We start from the raw sequence: 17,156 nt of genomic DNA, 5'->3' as shown, positions 1-17,156 counted from the left end.
TGGTAAGGCCTGTAGCTTATGGCGGCTATTGTTAGCAAACTTCAGCTAAAGATTGCATGTAACTAATATTACTGAGTCTCTTTGCTGAGTCATTCTGCTGCTGATAAATAACATTTTAGCATAAACGACACCTGTAATTGCAACAATATCACTTTAGGATGTCACCATGTGACAGTAGAAGGAGACTATGATAGCTAATGAGTGCTGGTAGAGGGCATAATTCACATTGCATACAAAACACAATAAATAAGTGTTTAGTGAACAGAATATCACAGCAGGATTATGTTACATGAAAATGAAGTTGCTTCAATCATTGATTTATAAGCTTGTGTAAGTCATAGCCAGTTGTTAAAGCATCTATTTAGGACCTGATGCATTATTGCATTATATTGTATTTACATTCTATTTAAATTCAGAGTTTTTTTCGTCAGACAAAGATAACAAAAATAAGTCCAAGACTTTTGTGGGCCTTGAATCAAAAACAAATAAGTCCAGGTGACATAAGGCTACCAAAAAGCCAAAGCAATGAATATATACATCTATCATCATTTAAATAAAGCAATAAATAATTAAATAAATCACTCATTTACATGTAAACCAATAAGACAATCTTAAAAATGTCATATACTCCATATTTTGAGCTTCTTCTGAAAAAATTCGGTGGTTACTTATTATTTGATTCAAAACAGGGAAGGTATTCCTAGCAGCACAAAATGTGAAAGAACAGGTACTCGGGGTATGAAACCAGGTCAAGCATTAGTGGACAGCACCAGCTCCTCTCCGGTGGGCATGAGTTCCACTAACAGTACCAAGGCGGTGCTGGAGGTTCCAGGTTCCAAACAACTGGATCAAAGTCCCTCATCTTCCCCTTCACTTGTTGAAAAGTTTAGTTTTCCTGACTACAAGTCACTGTAACGTAACCTTGCACACATGCTGATATTGATTCAACCTGCTTTCTCTGTAAGTGCTACTCTAATTCCTGTTTATTTTCTACTCTGCTCAGACTGATAAAAACACTTTGGTGTCCTGATTTAGATAGGGAGACAGATGTGCAAACATACATCACACAAGTACTATTGTGCACTTCACCATATACACCTCACACACTCCATCATGGCAGTGCACAGCATTATTTCCTCCAACAATAGACTCTTTCTCCGTCTTATTTGCTGAGGGAACAGCTAAAGGCAGTAGTAGCTGCTCTATTTGCTCTAGGCCCTTTTAAACCATTGCATTGATGTGCGTGTGTCCTTATTGTCCCTGGACAGACCTAGCAGAGTTTGTCTTCCTGGGCCTGTTCCTGGCTGAGATGTCCATGAAAATGTACGGCCTCGGGCCCCAGAACTACTTCCACTCATCATTCAACTGCTTTGACTTCGGGGTGAGTTCAGCTGGGAGTTCAATCAATCCCCAGTGGATTTTTAGAGTGGTAGTATGCATAGAGTAATTCAAATGTTTCAGAAAAAAATGCCTGTGATTATGGCCGGAACAGTAAATACTGGAGCATTTGGAAATGAAAACTGTGTTTGCAGGTGATCATTGGCAGTATTTTTGAGGTGGTCTGGGCCGTCATCAAACCCGGGGCCTCATTTGGGATCAGTGTCCTGCGGGCTCTGAGGCTGCTCAGGATCTTCAAAGTCACAAAGTGAGTCTTCAGAATGGTCTGCCTGTGTGCTGGGGACCCTGGTTATGAAAGAATATCGCTGTACATATTCATATGTCTGTGTTTAGGTACTGGAACTCCTTGAGGAACCTGGTCGTATCCCTTCTCAACTCCATGAAGTCTATCATCAGCCTGCTGTTCCTCCTCTTCCTCTTCATCGTGGTTTTCGCTCTGCTGGGCATGCAGCTGTTTGGGGGCCAGTGAGTAATTGGTTGCTTCTGCTGCTGCTAATAATTCTAGCGTTTTTTTAAGTAAGCCTTTGAACCTGATTGACGCAACTTGGAAAAAAATCAAAGTTTGAACTCAGCCCATTACCTTTTGCACCTTATGTAAGGCAAAATGATTAAACCGTCAACAGATTTTTGTATTCCTGAATACACTGAATCCATGAATAGTTGTACAATTTGTACAATATATGTTTACTCACCTAGTTATTATTATTATCATTATTATCTATAAGAAATAATAAAAAAGACACCTCTAATGTACAGTAAGATCTTGCCTAGTAAGAGTAACAGTAGTCCATCTTATTGTCTTCACATCCATGGTTACAGCAAAAAACAGGAACAGACAGTTGCTAAAAAAACTTAAAAAGTTGAAAAAACTGGGCAACATGATACTTTAAGCTTAGCATGATTGAGATCCGCATAGCAAAATCTCCAAATATATCCAGTTGATAAGAAAAAGACAGACAGAAGTGACAAAATCTGTGAAAATGTGAGACTGTTTTGACATTACCGAGGCTCAGAATCTCCCAGCGACATGCTTATTGTATCCATGGAACACTGACACTCCTTTATCCAATCATATACAGATATTTAAGGTTTGTTGAAAACCTGTGGATACACAGGTGAAAACAAATTCAAATTGCATAAAACATTTTAGAAATTGAAACTGTATCCGAAGTATCACTGACAGGCCAGTTAGTGACATTTCTAAGTAGGCTTCAACCTATTTTGAAAAACATCCATGAAAATTGTGAACATTAAGCAAAAGCAGTCAAGAGTTTAAAGGGTCAGAGATGAGACAGATGACAATTTATATTTATTTCAGAAACATGGATATAACAACAGGTGTAAACAATTTAAGCCCAGGATAATAAAAGGGTCTTAAACTCAATCATAAGGAAATAAAACCTGCTGAAACAAATGCTGTGCTCTACCTCTACTGTCTGTGGATGTCTTTTAATGAGATCCAGACTAAAGAAAAGCTGTCTTTGAGAAGGCCCAAGAACAAATACTGCTACCATTTCTACCGCCTCCATCTGCATTCCTCACCTCGGGCCGTGTGCTGTAATTAGGTCCCGGTAGACGGACAGAGATACAAAATGTCAGCAATAGCAGAGCTCATCTATTTGAGAAGAATAAACACTCAGAGATCAGCCTTAAGGTCACACAGAGACTCAGATGTAATTGGCATATATTGTGCTGCAGCGTAATGGAGAGGACAATGAGCTCCTCCATCCTCCAGCAGGTGGAGGAGGGACCTTGACTGTGTTGTGGCTTTCAATCTTGATTACATGCTATTCCTCCCTGCAGATTTAATTTTGAAGACGAAACGCCCACAACCAACTTTGACACATTCCCAGCAGCGATTCTCACCGTGTTCCAGGTAAAGGTCAACTCCGTCATGCTTCTTGCCCGCTCTGCTTGTACCGTGCCACTGAACTGGACTCAGGAACCTGAGCCTGTCTCCCCCTTTCAGATCCTAACCGGGGAGGACTGGAATGCAGTCATGTACCACGGCATCGAGTCACAGGGGGGCGTCCACAGGGGAATGTTCTCCTCCATTTATTTCATCGTCCTCACTCTCTTTGGAAACTGTATCCTGCTCTCACTATCGCCTTTGTGGTCGGCAGTCACACCATGAGAGGAAGTTTGATTGATTTAAAGAACAGCCACGATTGTTAATATTGATTCTGTCTCTATCAATTATTTGATCTTTTCCTTAGACCACAAATAACCAGACACGCTTCTCAACGTATTCTTGGCCATCGCTGTCGATAACCTCGCAAATGCCCAGGAGCTCACCAAGGTGCAGTATTTCTTCATAGCTTGAGGTATTCTGGATTCATAGCTGATTACAGGAGGAGGTAGAGCCAGCAGCACCGTCTCACCCACCACATCCATCAGTACAAGTACTTCACCTTGCTGCTTTTGCGTTTGCTTACACACTTGTTGTGGAGTTTGGCTCAATGCATCAAAACTCTACACACAAGCCAAACAAGACACTTGGAGAGAAAGATTTCACTTCTTTGTCAAAATAAAACTCATCAGTCCAGACCTAACAATCCTTTTTCATAATGTCATTTTTGCAACAAAATAAAAACACACATGCATCATTTGAATTATTTTGTCAAAGCAACAACAACACACTGCTGTCTTTAAAAGATCGTTCCAGTACAGAACATCTACTCACATTTCAATGAACACAAGAACACAAAGGCCTCAGGAGAAAAATACATTAATAATTCCTATTGTAGTTTTGAGAGTAAAATTACAGTATAGTGATTATTACAATATGTTACTGTGAACTCACCGAAGCAGTAATAATGACTGTAAAATGATTGTAATGGACGGAGGAGGGTTTTGGATCCCCCCTTCAGTCAGGGTCTGGCAACATCTCCTCATGCATACGTTTTACATTTTGAATAGAAGTGTTTTCCCGATGATTGCAAGAGATTTCATTTTCTTGAAGATGTGTGTCTAATGTCAGAACAGTGCGTAGTGTTTTGTGAGAAGTGTGTTGCAAAAATGTGTTTGTACTTTTGGTGCCTTTGTGTATGGCACGCTTACCAAAGGTAAGCTAAGCATTCACTTTCAGTGTGTAAGCACTCGCAAAAACAACCCAATCGGATCCCACATGCACATGGACTTTTATCCCCTTTTTCACAAGAAAGTGAAAAGAAAATCCATAGGCTATGAGGGTACCTTGGCTAACTGGTTTAGGTATTCCTGTCCACTGTGGAGGACGGGGCTGTTGTAGTATGACTGATGTGGTGCCAGGTCAGTAACTCTCATAATGAACTGGGAAGATCATTTGCAGCTCTTAACTCACCACTGAAGCCTGTTAACTAGTATGTCATTGAATTTCTTAAGAATTTGTTCTATTTGTATTCATCTATCCCGCTTCACTTGTGTTTACACGTCTTGTCCAGTTACAAATCCTTGTGATTAGTAGTCATAAATTACTTCGATCTCTAAAAGTGCTCTTTAGACAATGACAAAGTCTCAGCACAAATAAATAAAGGCTGGCTTCTGGTAAAGGCTGGTCAAAAACCTCCATTATAATTTACATTTCCACACTAATTGCATCAGTTTCTTTTCTTTAAAAGAAATACTGTTTTCATTCACTGATTATTTTCAGTTACTTTCACTCTCATCTAAAAGACTACCAGTAATAGAGGAGAACATGCCAAGTGAGTTGCTTGAAGACTTTTATTGTGAAACATATTTGCAGAACGTGTTGAGTTTCACTTTACCTAAATAGAAATTCAAAACATGGAAGTGGAAGTAAGAAATAATTAGTGAATACAAAAATATTCTGTGAAGGGAAAATGTGAGCAGTAAAGTGGTGAGTATGATAACTCTCTTGTTGTACTGATGGAATTAGTGCTGTAGAAATAAGATAAGATAAGATAAGATAATCCTTTATTAGTCCCGCAGCGGGGAAATTTGCAGACTTACAACAGCGTAGCGTAAAGTGCACACAAGAGACATAGTAGAAGAAGACAAGCTAAAAATAAAAAATAAAAATAAAATAAAACAAGTATTATAAATAAGCAATAAAAAAAAAAAACAGTAGAAAAAAACAACAATAACTGAAATATTATATTTACAGACAGAGAAAAAAACAACAACTATTTTAACTATTTTTAACTTTTTAACTATTATTGCACAGTGTAATGTGTAATGTATTGCACAGGTTTTTATTGTCATGTTATTATTGTCATGAACATTATACTGGATTTATAACGATAACAATACAAGTCGGTTTCAAAGAAAGGTGTGCTTCTCTCTGCCGTGTGGATAAATATGAGATCTGAGAATTGACAGGAGGATATATGAGAATCTGTTTGGCTGGTGGATCACTGAAACCAGTTCAGCTGTGCGTCTTAGTCTACATGTTTGATAAGTGTCCACGCAGCCGCTGAACTCACTCTATTGATCATATCTACTGGAAATCTGTATTGATGGTGTTACTCATCATGTGGATGAAAGCAACCAACTCTGCTCCACAGAGGAAGGTCTTTATGGTCTTCATCCTGTGTATGAATGTGTGTGTATGTATGTGTGTATGTACGTACGTGTGTGTGTGTGTGTGTGTGTGTGTGTGTGTGTGTGTGTGTGTGTGTGTGTGTGTGTGTGTGTGTGTGTGTGTGTGTGTGTGTGTGTGTGTGTGTGTGTGTGTGTGTGTATGTGTGTATGTATGTATGACTGTGTGTGTGTGTGTATGTATGTATGACTGTGTGTGTGTGTGTATGTATGTATGAATGTGTGTGTATGTATGTTTGTGTGTACGTGTGTTTGTGTATTTATGTATCTATGTATCTATGTGTGTATGTATGTGTGTATGTATGTATTTATGTATGTACTTTATGTGCGTGTGTATGTGTGCGTGTTTGTGTGTTTGTTTTTCCACATACTGTTCAGGATGAAGAGGAGCAAGAGGAGGCCATCAATAAGAAGATTGCGCTCCAGAAGGCCAAGGAGGTAAAGGAGGTCAGCCCCATGTCAGCCACTAACATTTCCATCACAGCGTAAGTCAACCTCTCCTGATGTTAGTCCTGTCTCTATCCCTCAGCACACAACCACACAGACGACAGGAACTACAGGTCCTCTGTTGTACAGCTATGATATTCTGCACATGCTAAAGTCCAGCTCAGCATAATGCAAATACACACACTGTGCAGGTTACACATATACATTTTTATATGTAAATCCTCCAGAGAACAAATACAGAAGAAAGGCAAAATAAATAACAGCTGTGCACATGATAGTTCAGTATTTCACTATAGCAACACACACAGGGAGCTATAATATTTACATTATTCTGATGGCCTTAATATGTAGAATCTCTACTTGCTTGTCATTTCCCCTGTTTATTTCTGTGAAGCTCTGTTTCTCTGTCTATGTTTACACAAACATAAATAACTAGTCAGTGTTCAGTCGTTGATACTTTCATGCATGGTCTCTGTTTGATTCAGCTCTTGGGTTGCTTTCCCACAGGACCCTCAGTGTAGTTCTTAAATGTGATGATGATGACATAATGTTTGACTAAGCTCCTCAGAGTCAGTGTCCCAGTGAAAGTCAATGTGAATCTCCTCTCCTACACACACACACTCTTTTCTTCACAATACAGAGCCATGTTTTCAGTCTCCCAAATGTCTCTCCAGTAGATTACAGCATGGTCCAGAAGAAACATCATTACATCAACTGCAGGATACTACACCAGAATAGAGTGACATACATTTTACACCTTCTTAAAAAGCTTGCATTTATGCCCCATAATATTTTTGACATTGGGACAGATAAATATATATATATAAAAAAACTTAGACAGCCAAAGATACTGTTCTGTATTATGTTTTGTATTCTGTAGCAAACTGTGTTATTATGCATATTAAGTCGTATTTGTATTCATAGAGTCTGTGTGATAAAAAAACGTGAGAGTGCTGCTCTGGAGGCATTAATATGGTCATTGGAGGCATTGCTCCTCAGGGAGCAGAATCAACAAGACTTCAGAGCACATGGTAGCTACCCTATGTGGCAAGGGGGTGAATGGTAATAACATTTATTGCATTTATATCGAGTCCTTTTAGTCGTCCTACTACTCAAAGCGCTATACGCTATGATGGTACACTGACTTTAACCTCTTTCTTTCTGGTCTTTAGAGTTGCACTAATCAATATTGTATATAAACAACAGATCAAATAACTTTTAAGTCCTGCAAGTTCTTCATCAAGGTATGTTTTCATAACCTAATCCAAACCTAATGCAAGAGCTACTAGACAGCTGGTTTGAAAGTGGAAGTTCTGGCACATTTAAACCAGTTAAATGAACTCTAATCTTAAAAATTGTCGCGCACACAGAAAAACAGAAGGCCATTTTGCCGTCAGTTAAAATAATTACATACAAAAGATTTTAATCAGAACATGACAAGTACACCTGATAGATCATCGGTAGTTTTGAGATGACATGATTGGCCATAACAGCACAATATACTCACCACATATATTACTGGCTTCTGCGACATTTCTGTTTTTTGGCACTGAGCTCAATATTTGGCCAAATAGTTACCAGCTTCCTCCATGGCATTATTGTTGTATCCAGAGCAGCTCTACCTCTACAAATATTCGGAAATGATATTAGCTTTTTGCATCACTAGTTAAGTGAAATGTTGCTTGTTCAGAGATGTCAGTATAACCTTTCTCTATCATATCTGAGATTAAATGTTATATCTTGTGCTCATTTAGCATCGAAAGTGACCTCACTGTCACCATGGCAGTCAGAGTTTCCCTTACTGTTTGTTTGTGTGACATTTCCTTTCTGGTCCAGGCTCTAGTCTTTGTGTCTCTGAGCTTTGATTGTCCATGGCATTGAATTGTGATGGGAGACTAAAGGACACAGAGAAGATGGTGTCCAGCTGTTTTTCTGACTTCAATCCTATATGATGTTCCCTCTCCCCCATTTTTGTTTTGTGCATGTACAGTTTTCTAACACGCAGTCGAGGTAACGCGCACTCTAGCAGCTCATCCATCTGCAGCGTTAACTCACTGTGAGTTAAAACCTCTCTGTTACAAATTTTGAATCCTCCCGTCTCCCTCCTCTCCCTCCTCTTCTTCTGCTGTTTAACCCTGTATTCTTCTGGTGTCATCATGTCATTCTTCTTTATGAATTGTCCAAAAACAACATGACCGCTGCTCTGTGATCACACCTTCTGATAGAGTTGCGTGAGTGTTTTAAAATTTCCATTCCTGTGCTCTGTTTTTACTGTTTCCATGAATGTGTGTGTCAGTGATTGTGGTATATCTGACTGTTTGTGAACCACATCCCTCGGTCTGAGATTGTTTTCAATAACTGCTCCTCTCCTGTTGATTTGAAGATAGTACATATCATTGTTCACACTGTATGTGTTGATTTTGTATATTTTCAGTTGTGATTCATTTTCCCAAGCCGGTTGTAAAATTGCATTGTATGTTATTACTGCTGTGTCAGCTTTGGGCTTGTCTTATGCAGATGAAGACATGAAATTACTTTAAGACTACCAAGATTCTGCTATCATTTCTGTAATATGCACAACTTTGTTGCCAGCAAGCAAGGGAGTGTTTAACATCCAAGTCTTAGATCAGATCAGACATCACCACTCTCTTATTATAAAGCATTTGGGCACATTGTTGTAATTTTGTTTGAAGAAAAATCTAATTTTCATAGATAAAAATATCTGTAGGTCAAACAACTGAGAGGGTTAGATAGTGTAGATGTATGCTCTGGAGTGCAGATTTCAGGTACATACAGACACTGATGTCACCTGTAAATCAAAAGAAAAGCTATGAAGAACAGCTTTAGGTTTGTGAATAGCAGCAGCTCTCTGAGAAGCATCAGTGTGATGTCCCACTATGCGTAGTAGTGAAACATTGAAACAAATGTTATGAAAACCAAACATTTAGTATCTGTGTCTCCTGTCCCCATTATTTCCCTGCTTCTTCTCAGCAAAATGATTTCTTTTGGATTTTTGTATATATTTATTTTTCTGAAGCTTGTTTGTCCCCTCTGTGCTTCTGTCTGTAACCTGTTTCTGTCCATTTGAAGTTCCTTCTCTCCCTCTGTTTGTTGCTCCGTTTTCGTGTTTGTAGGAGTTATGTCTGCACCCCAGTCCATCACTACCTGAGGTAAACCAAACCGCCTGCTAGCAGGGTGGTCCATGATGATAATCACATGCTTAAAAACATACTTTATCATGATATCATTATTTACATTCATGAAAGCAATACCATGTAAATAAAACACAGCCACCCTGCAGTCTTGTCATGCACACCATGGTGGGAGCTTTTCTGTTCACTCAGTGAGTCCAGTCACATAATGTCCATCCACGTCTTATCAGGAGTTCTTACAGAGGCTAGGGCAGTGCGTTGGCTGTCTAAGTTTACACATGTAGATGGTGGGAACGATGTATGCTTCTTTGGGCAAAGTTTAGTGAACAGATTGACTTAAATGACTTATCTCATAAAGAGATGGCATTACAAGATATAATCTCCCACTGTGGACAGATAGCACAGCTTTCTTTTCACACACTATTAAAAGAGCATGCATTCAACCATTTCAAAGTACTGTAATACGCACAGACCATGCGGTCAAAGCATGGTATTGTGGCCATGCTTGGCCATGGACGAGCTCTCTCAACAGTAGACCATGGACCCAGTGGTTTGCTGTGCCAGCAGCTCCATTGCACCTTGTTCATACTGTAAATCATTCAGCATGTAGGGACTACATCCTGAGATGTGAAATTAAATATACTACTGGTATTATGTGCCATGAAGTAAATTCATACTGAATGTGTCATGCCTCTCAGTGTATCCATTGTCATCCAAATGCTTATTCCCTTTATAGACATGACAAACTGTTTTGACAAAATTGTGTTGCTGACCCTAAAAAAGTGTTTTTATGGTATTATGACTCTGAGTAGTTTTGGTTTGTCTGCTTCTTCTGCCCCTCCCCTAGTAAGGAGCAGCAGAAGTCGTTGAAGACCATGTCAGTGTGGGAGCAGAGGGCCAACAAGCTGAGGTGGAACAACCAGGCAAGCTGCAAGGCCCTCCACAGTGAGATGGAGCTGGAGGACCGTCTCCGCCTGTCCCCGGCGCTCCACATCCGGTCAGACATGAAAACCCACCTTGACCGGCCGCTGGTTGTTGAGCCTCGCGAAGGGCCTTTGCTTGCTGGCCACCAGCACCACCATCACAAGCCCTGCATGCCAGAGGCAGCAGTGACTGCCACCGACCCTCCTCCTCCTGTGCCTCACCAGCCTCGCCGCCACCACCGCCACAGAGACAGAGACCGAACGAAGGCGAGACAGGATACGAATGATAACAGTGGCGCCAGTAAGGACGGGGGCCATCATGTCCATCACAGCCACTCCAAAGACCACGAAGGCATCCGGGGCCAGGAGGGGAAAAGCGAGAGGTCCCGCAGCCGAGAGGGAGGCAGGAGACATAACCATCAGAGCTCAGTGGATGACAGCGGAGGGGGAGGAGTCAAGAGCGAGAGAGAGCATCGGCATCATCATTCACACCGGCAGTCCAGAGGGGGCAACGGGACGGTAAACAGCGGAGGCAGGGCAGAGCGAAGATCCCGCCACAAAGATGGACGATCGTCTAACAGGGATGGGGATGGACATTCCAGAGGAGACAGTGGAGCCACTGGAGAGAAGAGGAGACATCGGGGTCATGGATCCAGGGGCCAATCAGTTGAAGGAGAGGAGTCAAACGACAGAGAGAAGACAAACAATCACAGGTAAAATGCATGTCCCATAAAATGAAAGAGAGAAATTGTGTTGTAAACTTCTATGTATAAATTACATGTCACATATTTTGCTGTGTATTTTGGTTTCAGTGAAAGCAGCAAACTTAATAAAGTAACCAGAGTCCCCGCGTAATGCAGCCGCTAGAAAGCTCCTTCAAAAGCTGCAGAATAATTGGGACACTGTCCTTAAAGATGAAAGTCATCACTCAAACTTCATAGTCACTGTTTGAATGGAGAACAGTAGAATTCAGTGACCCTGCAGTATTAGATAGTGGTTCCACGGGTCCGTCAGCCTTTGTTAAGTCAAACTGAATGCCCCAGACAGTGGTGGCAAGAACACTTTCAATGTTTACCCCCCAGGCCATCAGTATGAGACAATATTTGAGAAAGTACAGTACATTAATATCTTTTCAGGGACAGGTTTGTTGACTCAGAGGGGGAGTCCCTCGCCTTCTCCCCCCAGCAGGGCTCTGGGGGGGCCAGCTGGCCTCCTGATCAACCAGAAGACTCAGACAACCAGAGGAACGTCAAAAGAACTGGCCAATCCTCCGTCCAAATTCCTCCTGTGACGATCACCTCCCCACCTGGAGACACCACCTTCATCCAAAGTCAGTACCAACAGAGGCCTACAGGATGCACTCATAATTTGACTTCCAGAGCAGCCATTATATTGAATGTCTTTTTTTCATAGCCACATAAAGTTAAACCAAGTAGGGAGGAGATATCACTTATTGTGAAGAAAGCTACGTGATAAACTTCATAAACAGCTGAGTGTCTGCAGCGTGTGCCCTTTGCACATGCAGTGAATTTTTGTAAAGGGGGCCCATGCGTGGTGAAATCTGACATCATCAGTCATGATCCCTCTAAGACACAAAACCGAATGTATTTCAGAAGACAGATGTTAAGCTAATCTAAATACAGGTAGAGGTGTACAAGGGAACAGGGTTACAGGGATGTAGGGATACATGGTTGATAGGGATACAGGGATGTAGGGGTACATGGGTACAGTGTGTACGCCTTTCTTAAAAAATCATCCTGCTATAGGTAGTGTTCTCAGCAATACACTTAAACACCAAAAGGTAAAAAATAAACAAAAAGAGATAAAGGAACTAATCTAATGGGTAAGGATGATGGAATGAAATCTGTATGTAAATTAAAAAAAGTTGAATAAAATGGTTGGTCACTAACAGGAAAGAAGAAACCACAGAGTTAAAGATGACTCATCTGATGAGAGAAATTTTCCCATAATTCAACCTGAAACTAGGAGATGATCCTCCTTTAAACTCATGTACCCATTTTGGGCACTCTATCAGTAGAGAGATGACAGGAGATGAGGGGAAAGGACATTTAACAAAGGTCTCAGACTGTACATGAACTGGGAATGGTGCTCTTCATGGTTGGTACCTTAACCCCCATCCGCTAGACTGTGATACTCCACAAATATTTTTTTATTAAATTTACAGAAAGCAATGCAGAAAGTATCAAGCGTCAAAAAGCCATAAGGTCTTTGACAGTGGTTACAGGTGGTGAGATTGTTTGGTAGTGGGATACAGACAACAACACAGCCACACCTTGTTGATCATACTGTTCTTGGCAGAGGTGTAAGAAGAAATCTAATTTATTCTCCACTGGTGTTTCAAGGACAATAAATAGATGTGACCATTGTCGGGATTGAGATTGAGATTCAATGCCACTTTGCCATGTCGATAATTAAATAAGCTCCCAATTTAAATGACCTAATGTGTTTGGAGAAGACAGAGGCCGCTTAGAGAGAGTTAGATGTGAATGTCATGAGCCTTGCCTGTTCTGCTGTAATCAAACTATCTTGTCCCCCCCAGTGAGCAGTCTTGCCTGTGAGACCATGCCCATGAATGAGAGTGGACCCAAACCCATCCTGCCTTACAGTTCTATGTTCATCTTTGGACAATCCAATCCGTAAGTCACCTCGAACTCTTATGCCCACTCCTTGACCTCCTTAAATGACCACCCACATGTTATGGTAGATAGACTGTGGAAAGATAGGGATATATTTGCTCTTTCATGTCATATCTATGGACTATCATCAATACTTAAGCCTCAATACAATCATATTTTGCGATTATAAACATTTTACGAAGAGTATTTCGATAATATATCCTGTGATTTATTACCTTTTTCAACTGCAAATGATGCAGTGAGTCCACATCTGTTTTCTATATATTCATCTCACTGTAGTCATTACTATTGTACAAAAATTGTTTTTTCAGTCAAGCACACAGACTGACCAACACTGTCATCAAAGCTTGTCATAATGTTGCATCATCACCTGACTAATTGACTGTGTATAACAGTCTACAGAGTCAACCTGCTGACCCTACCCATGACCTCACTAGAAAAAACTCAGCACCCTCTAGTGGACTGAAACAAGCAGTCGTTAGCAAAAATAGCAATATAAATAGTTTAAATAATAAAATAGCGATACTTGGCGCCATGTATGGATACAATATTGCCACGCAAAATATTACTATGCTGTATTGATTTTTTCCCCCGCCCCTATAGCTCCTCAGTTTCTGTGATACAGTATGTTGCTGTGTCCAGTATGCTTCAGACATAAGCAGAAGAAATTATGAAACGGCATTTTTTTCACGTGAACTTGCATGACGACCACAGGTGTTCTATTTATACATATGTGCTGTATTTGCTGCTGCTACAGCCTTATCTCTGTTATACATCTGTGTCCCCTGCTTGCCGTTTCTCTCCCTGCCTCCCTCTCCTCAGGGTGAGGCGCTTATGTCACTACATTGTGACTCTGCGGTATTTTGAGATGTCCATCCTGGTGGTCATTGCTATGAGCAGTATTGCCTTGGCTGCAGAGGACCCTGTGTGGACGAACGCCCCTCGCAACAATGTGAGTCACATTCTGTGCTTGAACTTTACGCGTTAACACATGCAGTCAAATATTATGATAGAGTATGAAAGTGTGTTTTATTCTGATTTATTTTGTTGTCTGGAGTTAGTATGGAGTTAGTTAATTAAGTTAACTAAAGCTGAGAACATTGATACTACATCTTCCCCTACTAAGTTGTTGACTCTGGTGTTGAATGCATCACATCATCACGTAGTGCCTAAAACAGGCAACACAAACCTACAGACTGGTATGATATCAATGATGATATTTGCTGTGACCCCAGAGGAGACATGTCTCTCCATTTGTGAGTCTGGTTCAGGACTGATTGAGTCTCTCTTTTGCAGGTACTCAAATATCTGGACTACGCCTTCACTGGTGTTTTCACATTTGAAATGGTGATCAAGGTAAGCATGCAGGAAAATACACATTACATACACTGATGACTCCATTGTCTACACTGCGCTGTGACGGCAATGTATTTGACTAAAATTGATTAGAATGAAGATGCTGACTCATTACAACGTCGAATCACTGAAAGTACTTAAGTGATGAATTACTTAAGACATTGAGGCGGTCAGTGACAGGGCATCACCTCATTGTGACCAGTGTGGTGTACTCAGGATATCAGGCTGCATTAATCTCCTTTTTATTTATTATCCACTTTATTTTTAGATTAAATGAAATAATTCACCATACAGGTTTATTACTACAATAATCACCATATACTGTATAATATATAATAGACTCACTGAGTACAGGCCTTATAACATAGTTCTATTTCCAAAGGAAGTTAATTAGAAATAGCACAGAATTAAACAGCATAGAGTACCATACAGAAAATACCAAATACAAAGGCATAATGGTGTCTCTGGTGTAGATGGTGGACCTTGGCCTGTTGCTTCATCCTGGAGCCTACTTCAGAGACCTGTGGAACATTCTGGACTTCATAGTGGTCAGTGGGGCGCTGGTGGCTTTTGCATTTTCGTAAGTACAAAAACTCCTTTCTCTTTTTGTCTTAACTTTGTGAAAAGTTCATTCTGATCATCAGTTTTGGAGGTTACTGGTGGTCTAATCTGTCAGGTGTAAAATATAAACCAAACTTCAGTTAGGAACATGTAATGTGGACTGTGGGGGGCAGAAACCAGTCTTGCAGCATCGAGTCTGCCAAATGTTCACTAGAAAAAAAACTGTGTATAAAGCTTTTTCCCTAATGCTATTCTAGAGCGTGTTCTTTCAGTTTGAGAGCGTGATTTATTGATATCCCTTCAGATTTTGTAATGCTCTCCTCAAAACATCTGTCCTCACACTCTAATAGCCACTGCTTGCTCTTGGATTTATTGGCGGGTACCATTTAACTTGGTCCTCCAAGGCTTCATTATGTACTTTCACGACTTTCTCCTCAACTTTTGCAATGAAATACATTTCCTTATACCATAATAACAAAATCTGAAGTATATTCCATAATTCATAGTGTCAAATAGAAAGAAGACACACAGATTGGGATGACATAACACAGTGTTTCCCACAGGACTGTGTGGGACCTTGGTGGATAGACCTGGGACCCTCTATGGGTAACGGGAGAAAGCTCTAGGCTAGATCTAAACGGAACGTTGTGCCATAGTATATCATTTAATTATCAACGATATGAATGGGGATGACACGGCAAAAAAAGTCACACCCACGAAGCATGGTAAACGAGACAGGTTGGGGGTGTTCCGACACTGAGGCAGGTGTTTAAACAGTGTCGTAGGTATTCACACAAAATGTCACGGCACAAATGAATGCAGAGGGATTTGTATCTGTGAATCTGGAAGGACGAAAGGTCTCATTGTCCCCCTCGTTGTCCCCCTTATCCCGGGCCCACTGGTGAACTGCTCCTTTCTTACTGGACCCCTGCACTCATCCCAGGTTGGATGGCTGAGCATGCCTTATGTAAATGCCATCCTATAGAACCACAAGGGTGAAAGAGTTGGAAGCCCTGCCTGTGTTCTCAGAGCTAGAATTATAGTACACGGTCACCAACATGGTGTTTAACAGTTATATGAAAGATTTTTAACATTTGAATGAATATTATTATTTGATATTATTATTCTTGGACTCTACAATGTAATTTCATGTTGTTTCAAATTTGTATGAAAGTGCTGAAATAATTTGTTACTGTTATAGGTTTATTTTAGGGATGAAGGCTGATATAATCATAGTATAAGCTATTAACTCAACAGCCCAGTGAAACCTTTACTGCCACAGCTCTTTCCTCTTGGTCTGCACAAACCAGCAGGAACACGGCAGCAGAACACAAACCTCAAACAGAAGCAGATGAGAGTCAGAACTAGAACTGTGATGAAATCCTGATAGAGCAATAAGTGTGTTTGTTTATTGACATGATCCTCTCTCTGTTTCTGTGCTGGGTTCCATTTGAAGGAGCTTCATGGGGTAATGCCTCCTCTACCTCCCTCATCTTGCCTGTCCGTGTCATTATATGTGTGCATTTATGTGAGAGAAAACATACGTACTAACACCTACGTTGCCAAGACAAGTGATTTCCTCACATATTCTTACTTCTTGAAATGTATCCAGGCTTTTTTTAAAGGCGTGTCATGGGAGGAGGACTTCAGCTTCATATTTAAATGTTTAAAGCACTCATGTGACATTTTTTGCACACATATAAGTTGATTTTTTTAGGAAATTACAATAACAAAAATGCATAACAAACAATCATCCCTCCTATGCTCAAGATATAATTTATGGGGAAAAACGTATACAAATATACTTGTTTCTTACATTCAATTGAACTTGCCATGTTCTCCTCCAAAACACAACACACACCCCACATTCACCGGCTTCTTCAACGCCATGATTGATTATGATTATTAGTGCAAAATGATGATTGAAACAGCAGTCAGTTCAAAAGTACAAGATGCATCACCTTCAGCTGTTAAGATGTAGTTTTCCTTTAAAAGCCTGTAAGACATTCAGTATATGAAGTATAATTGCTTGTTTTTGCGTGGTGCACCATCCCGTCTTCCATCTCAGACCTTCCTGTACTTGATCATGTGCTTGGCTAAAGGTCTCCTCTGCTCTAGAGGGG

At 40.5% G+C, this 17,156-nt stretch overlaps 1 protein-coding gene across 1 annotated transcript in view; it reads left to right on the top strand.

Moving 5' to 3' along the window:
* The window catches only part of cacna1ba (calcium channel, voltage-dependent, N type, alpha 1B subunit, a), a 126,103-nt gene that overhangs the window by 59,257 nt on the left and 49,690 nt on the right, over positions 1–17,156 (top strand). The window contains exons 12-27 of the mRNA XM_054611009.1: positions 1,269–1,381; positions 1,533–1,645; positions 1,732–1,863; positions 3,202–3,274; positions 3,368–3,485; positions 3,630–3,697; positions 6,316–6,422; positions 8,375–8,440; positions 9,519–9,554; positions 10,384–11,172; positions 11,596–11,789; positions 13,020–13,116; positions 13,939–14,068; positions 14,413–14,472; positions 14,946–15,052; positions 16,490–16,501. Coding sequence (XP_054466984.1) covers positions 1,269–1,381; positions 1,533–1,645; positions 1,732–1,863; positions 3,202–3,274; positions 3,368–3,485; positions 3,630–3,697; positions 6,316–6,422; positions 8,375–8,440; positions 9,519–9,554; positions 10,384–11,172; positions 11,596–11,789; positions 13,020–13,116; positions 13,939–14,068; positions 14,413–14,472; positions 14,946–15,052; positions 16,490–16,501 — 2,215 coding nt within the window. The remainder of the gene's footprint in view (positions 1–1,268; positions 1,382–1,532; positions 1,646–1,731; positions 1,864–3,201; positions 3,275–3,367; positions 3,486–3,629; positions 3,698–6,315; positions 6,423–8,374; positions 8,441–9,518; positions 9,555–10,383; positions 11,173–11,595; positions 11,790–13,019; positions 13,117–13,938; positions 14,069–14,412; positions 14,473–14,945; positions 15,053–16,489; positions 16,502–17,156) is intronic.

The sequence above is a fragment of the Anoplopoma fimbria genome, chromosome 13 (assembly GCF_027596085.1).
Source record: "Anoplopoma fimbria isolate UVic2021 breed Golden Eagle Sablefish chromosome 13, Afim_UVic_2022, whole genome shotgun sequence".
Classification (NCBI taxonomy): Eukaryota; Metazoa; Chordata; class Actinopteri; order Perciformes; family Anoplopomatidae; genus Anoplopoma; species Anoplopoma fimbria.
The sequence above is the reverse complement of the archived record's forward strand: the minus strand, read 5'-3'. Positions and strand labels throughout refer to the sequence as shown.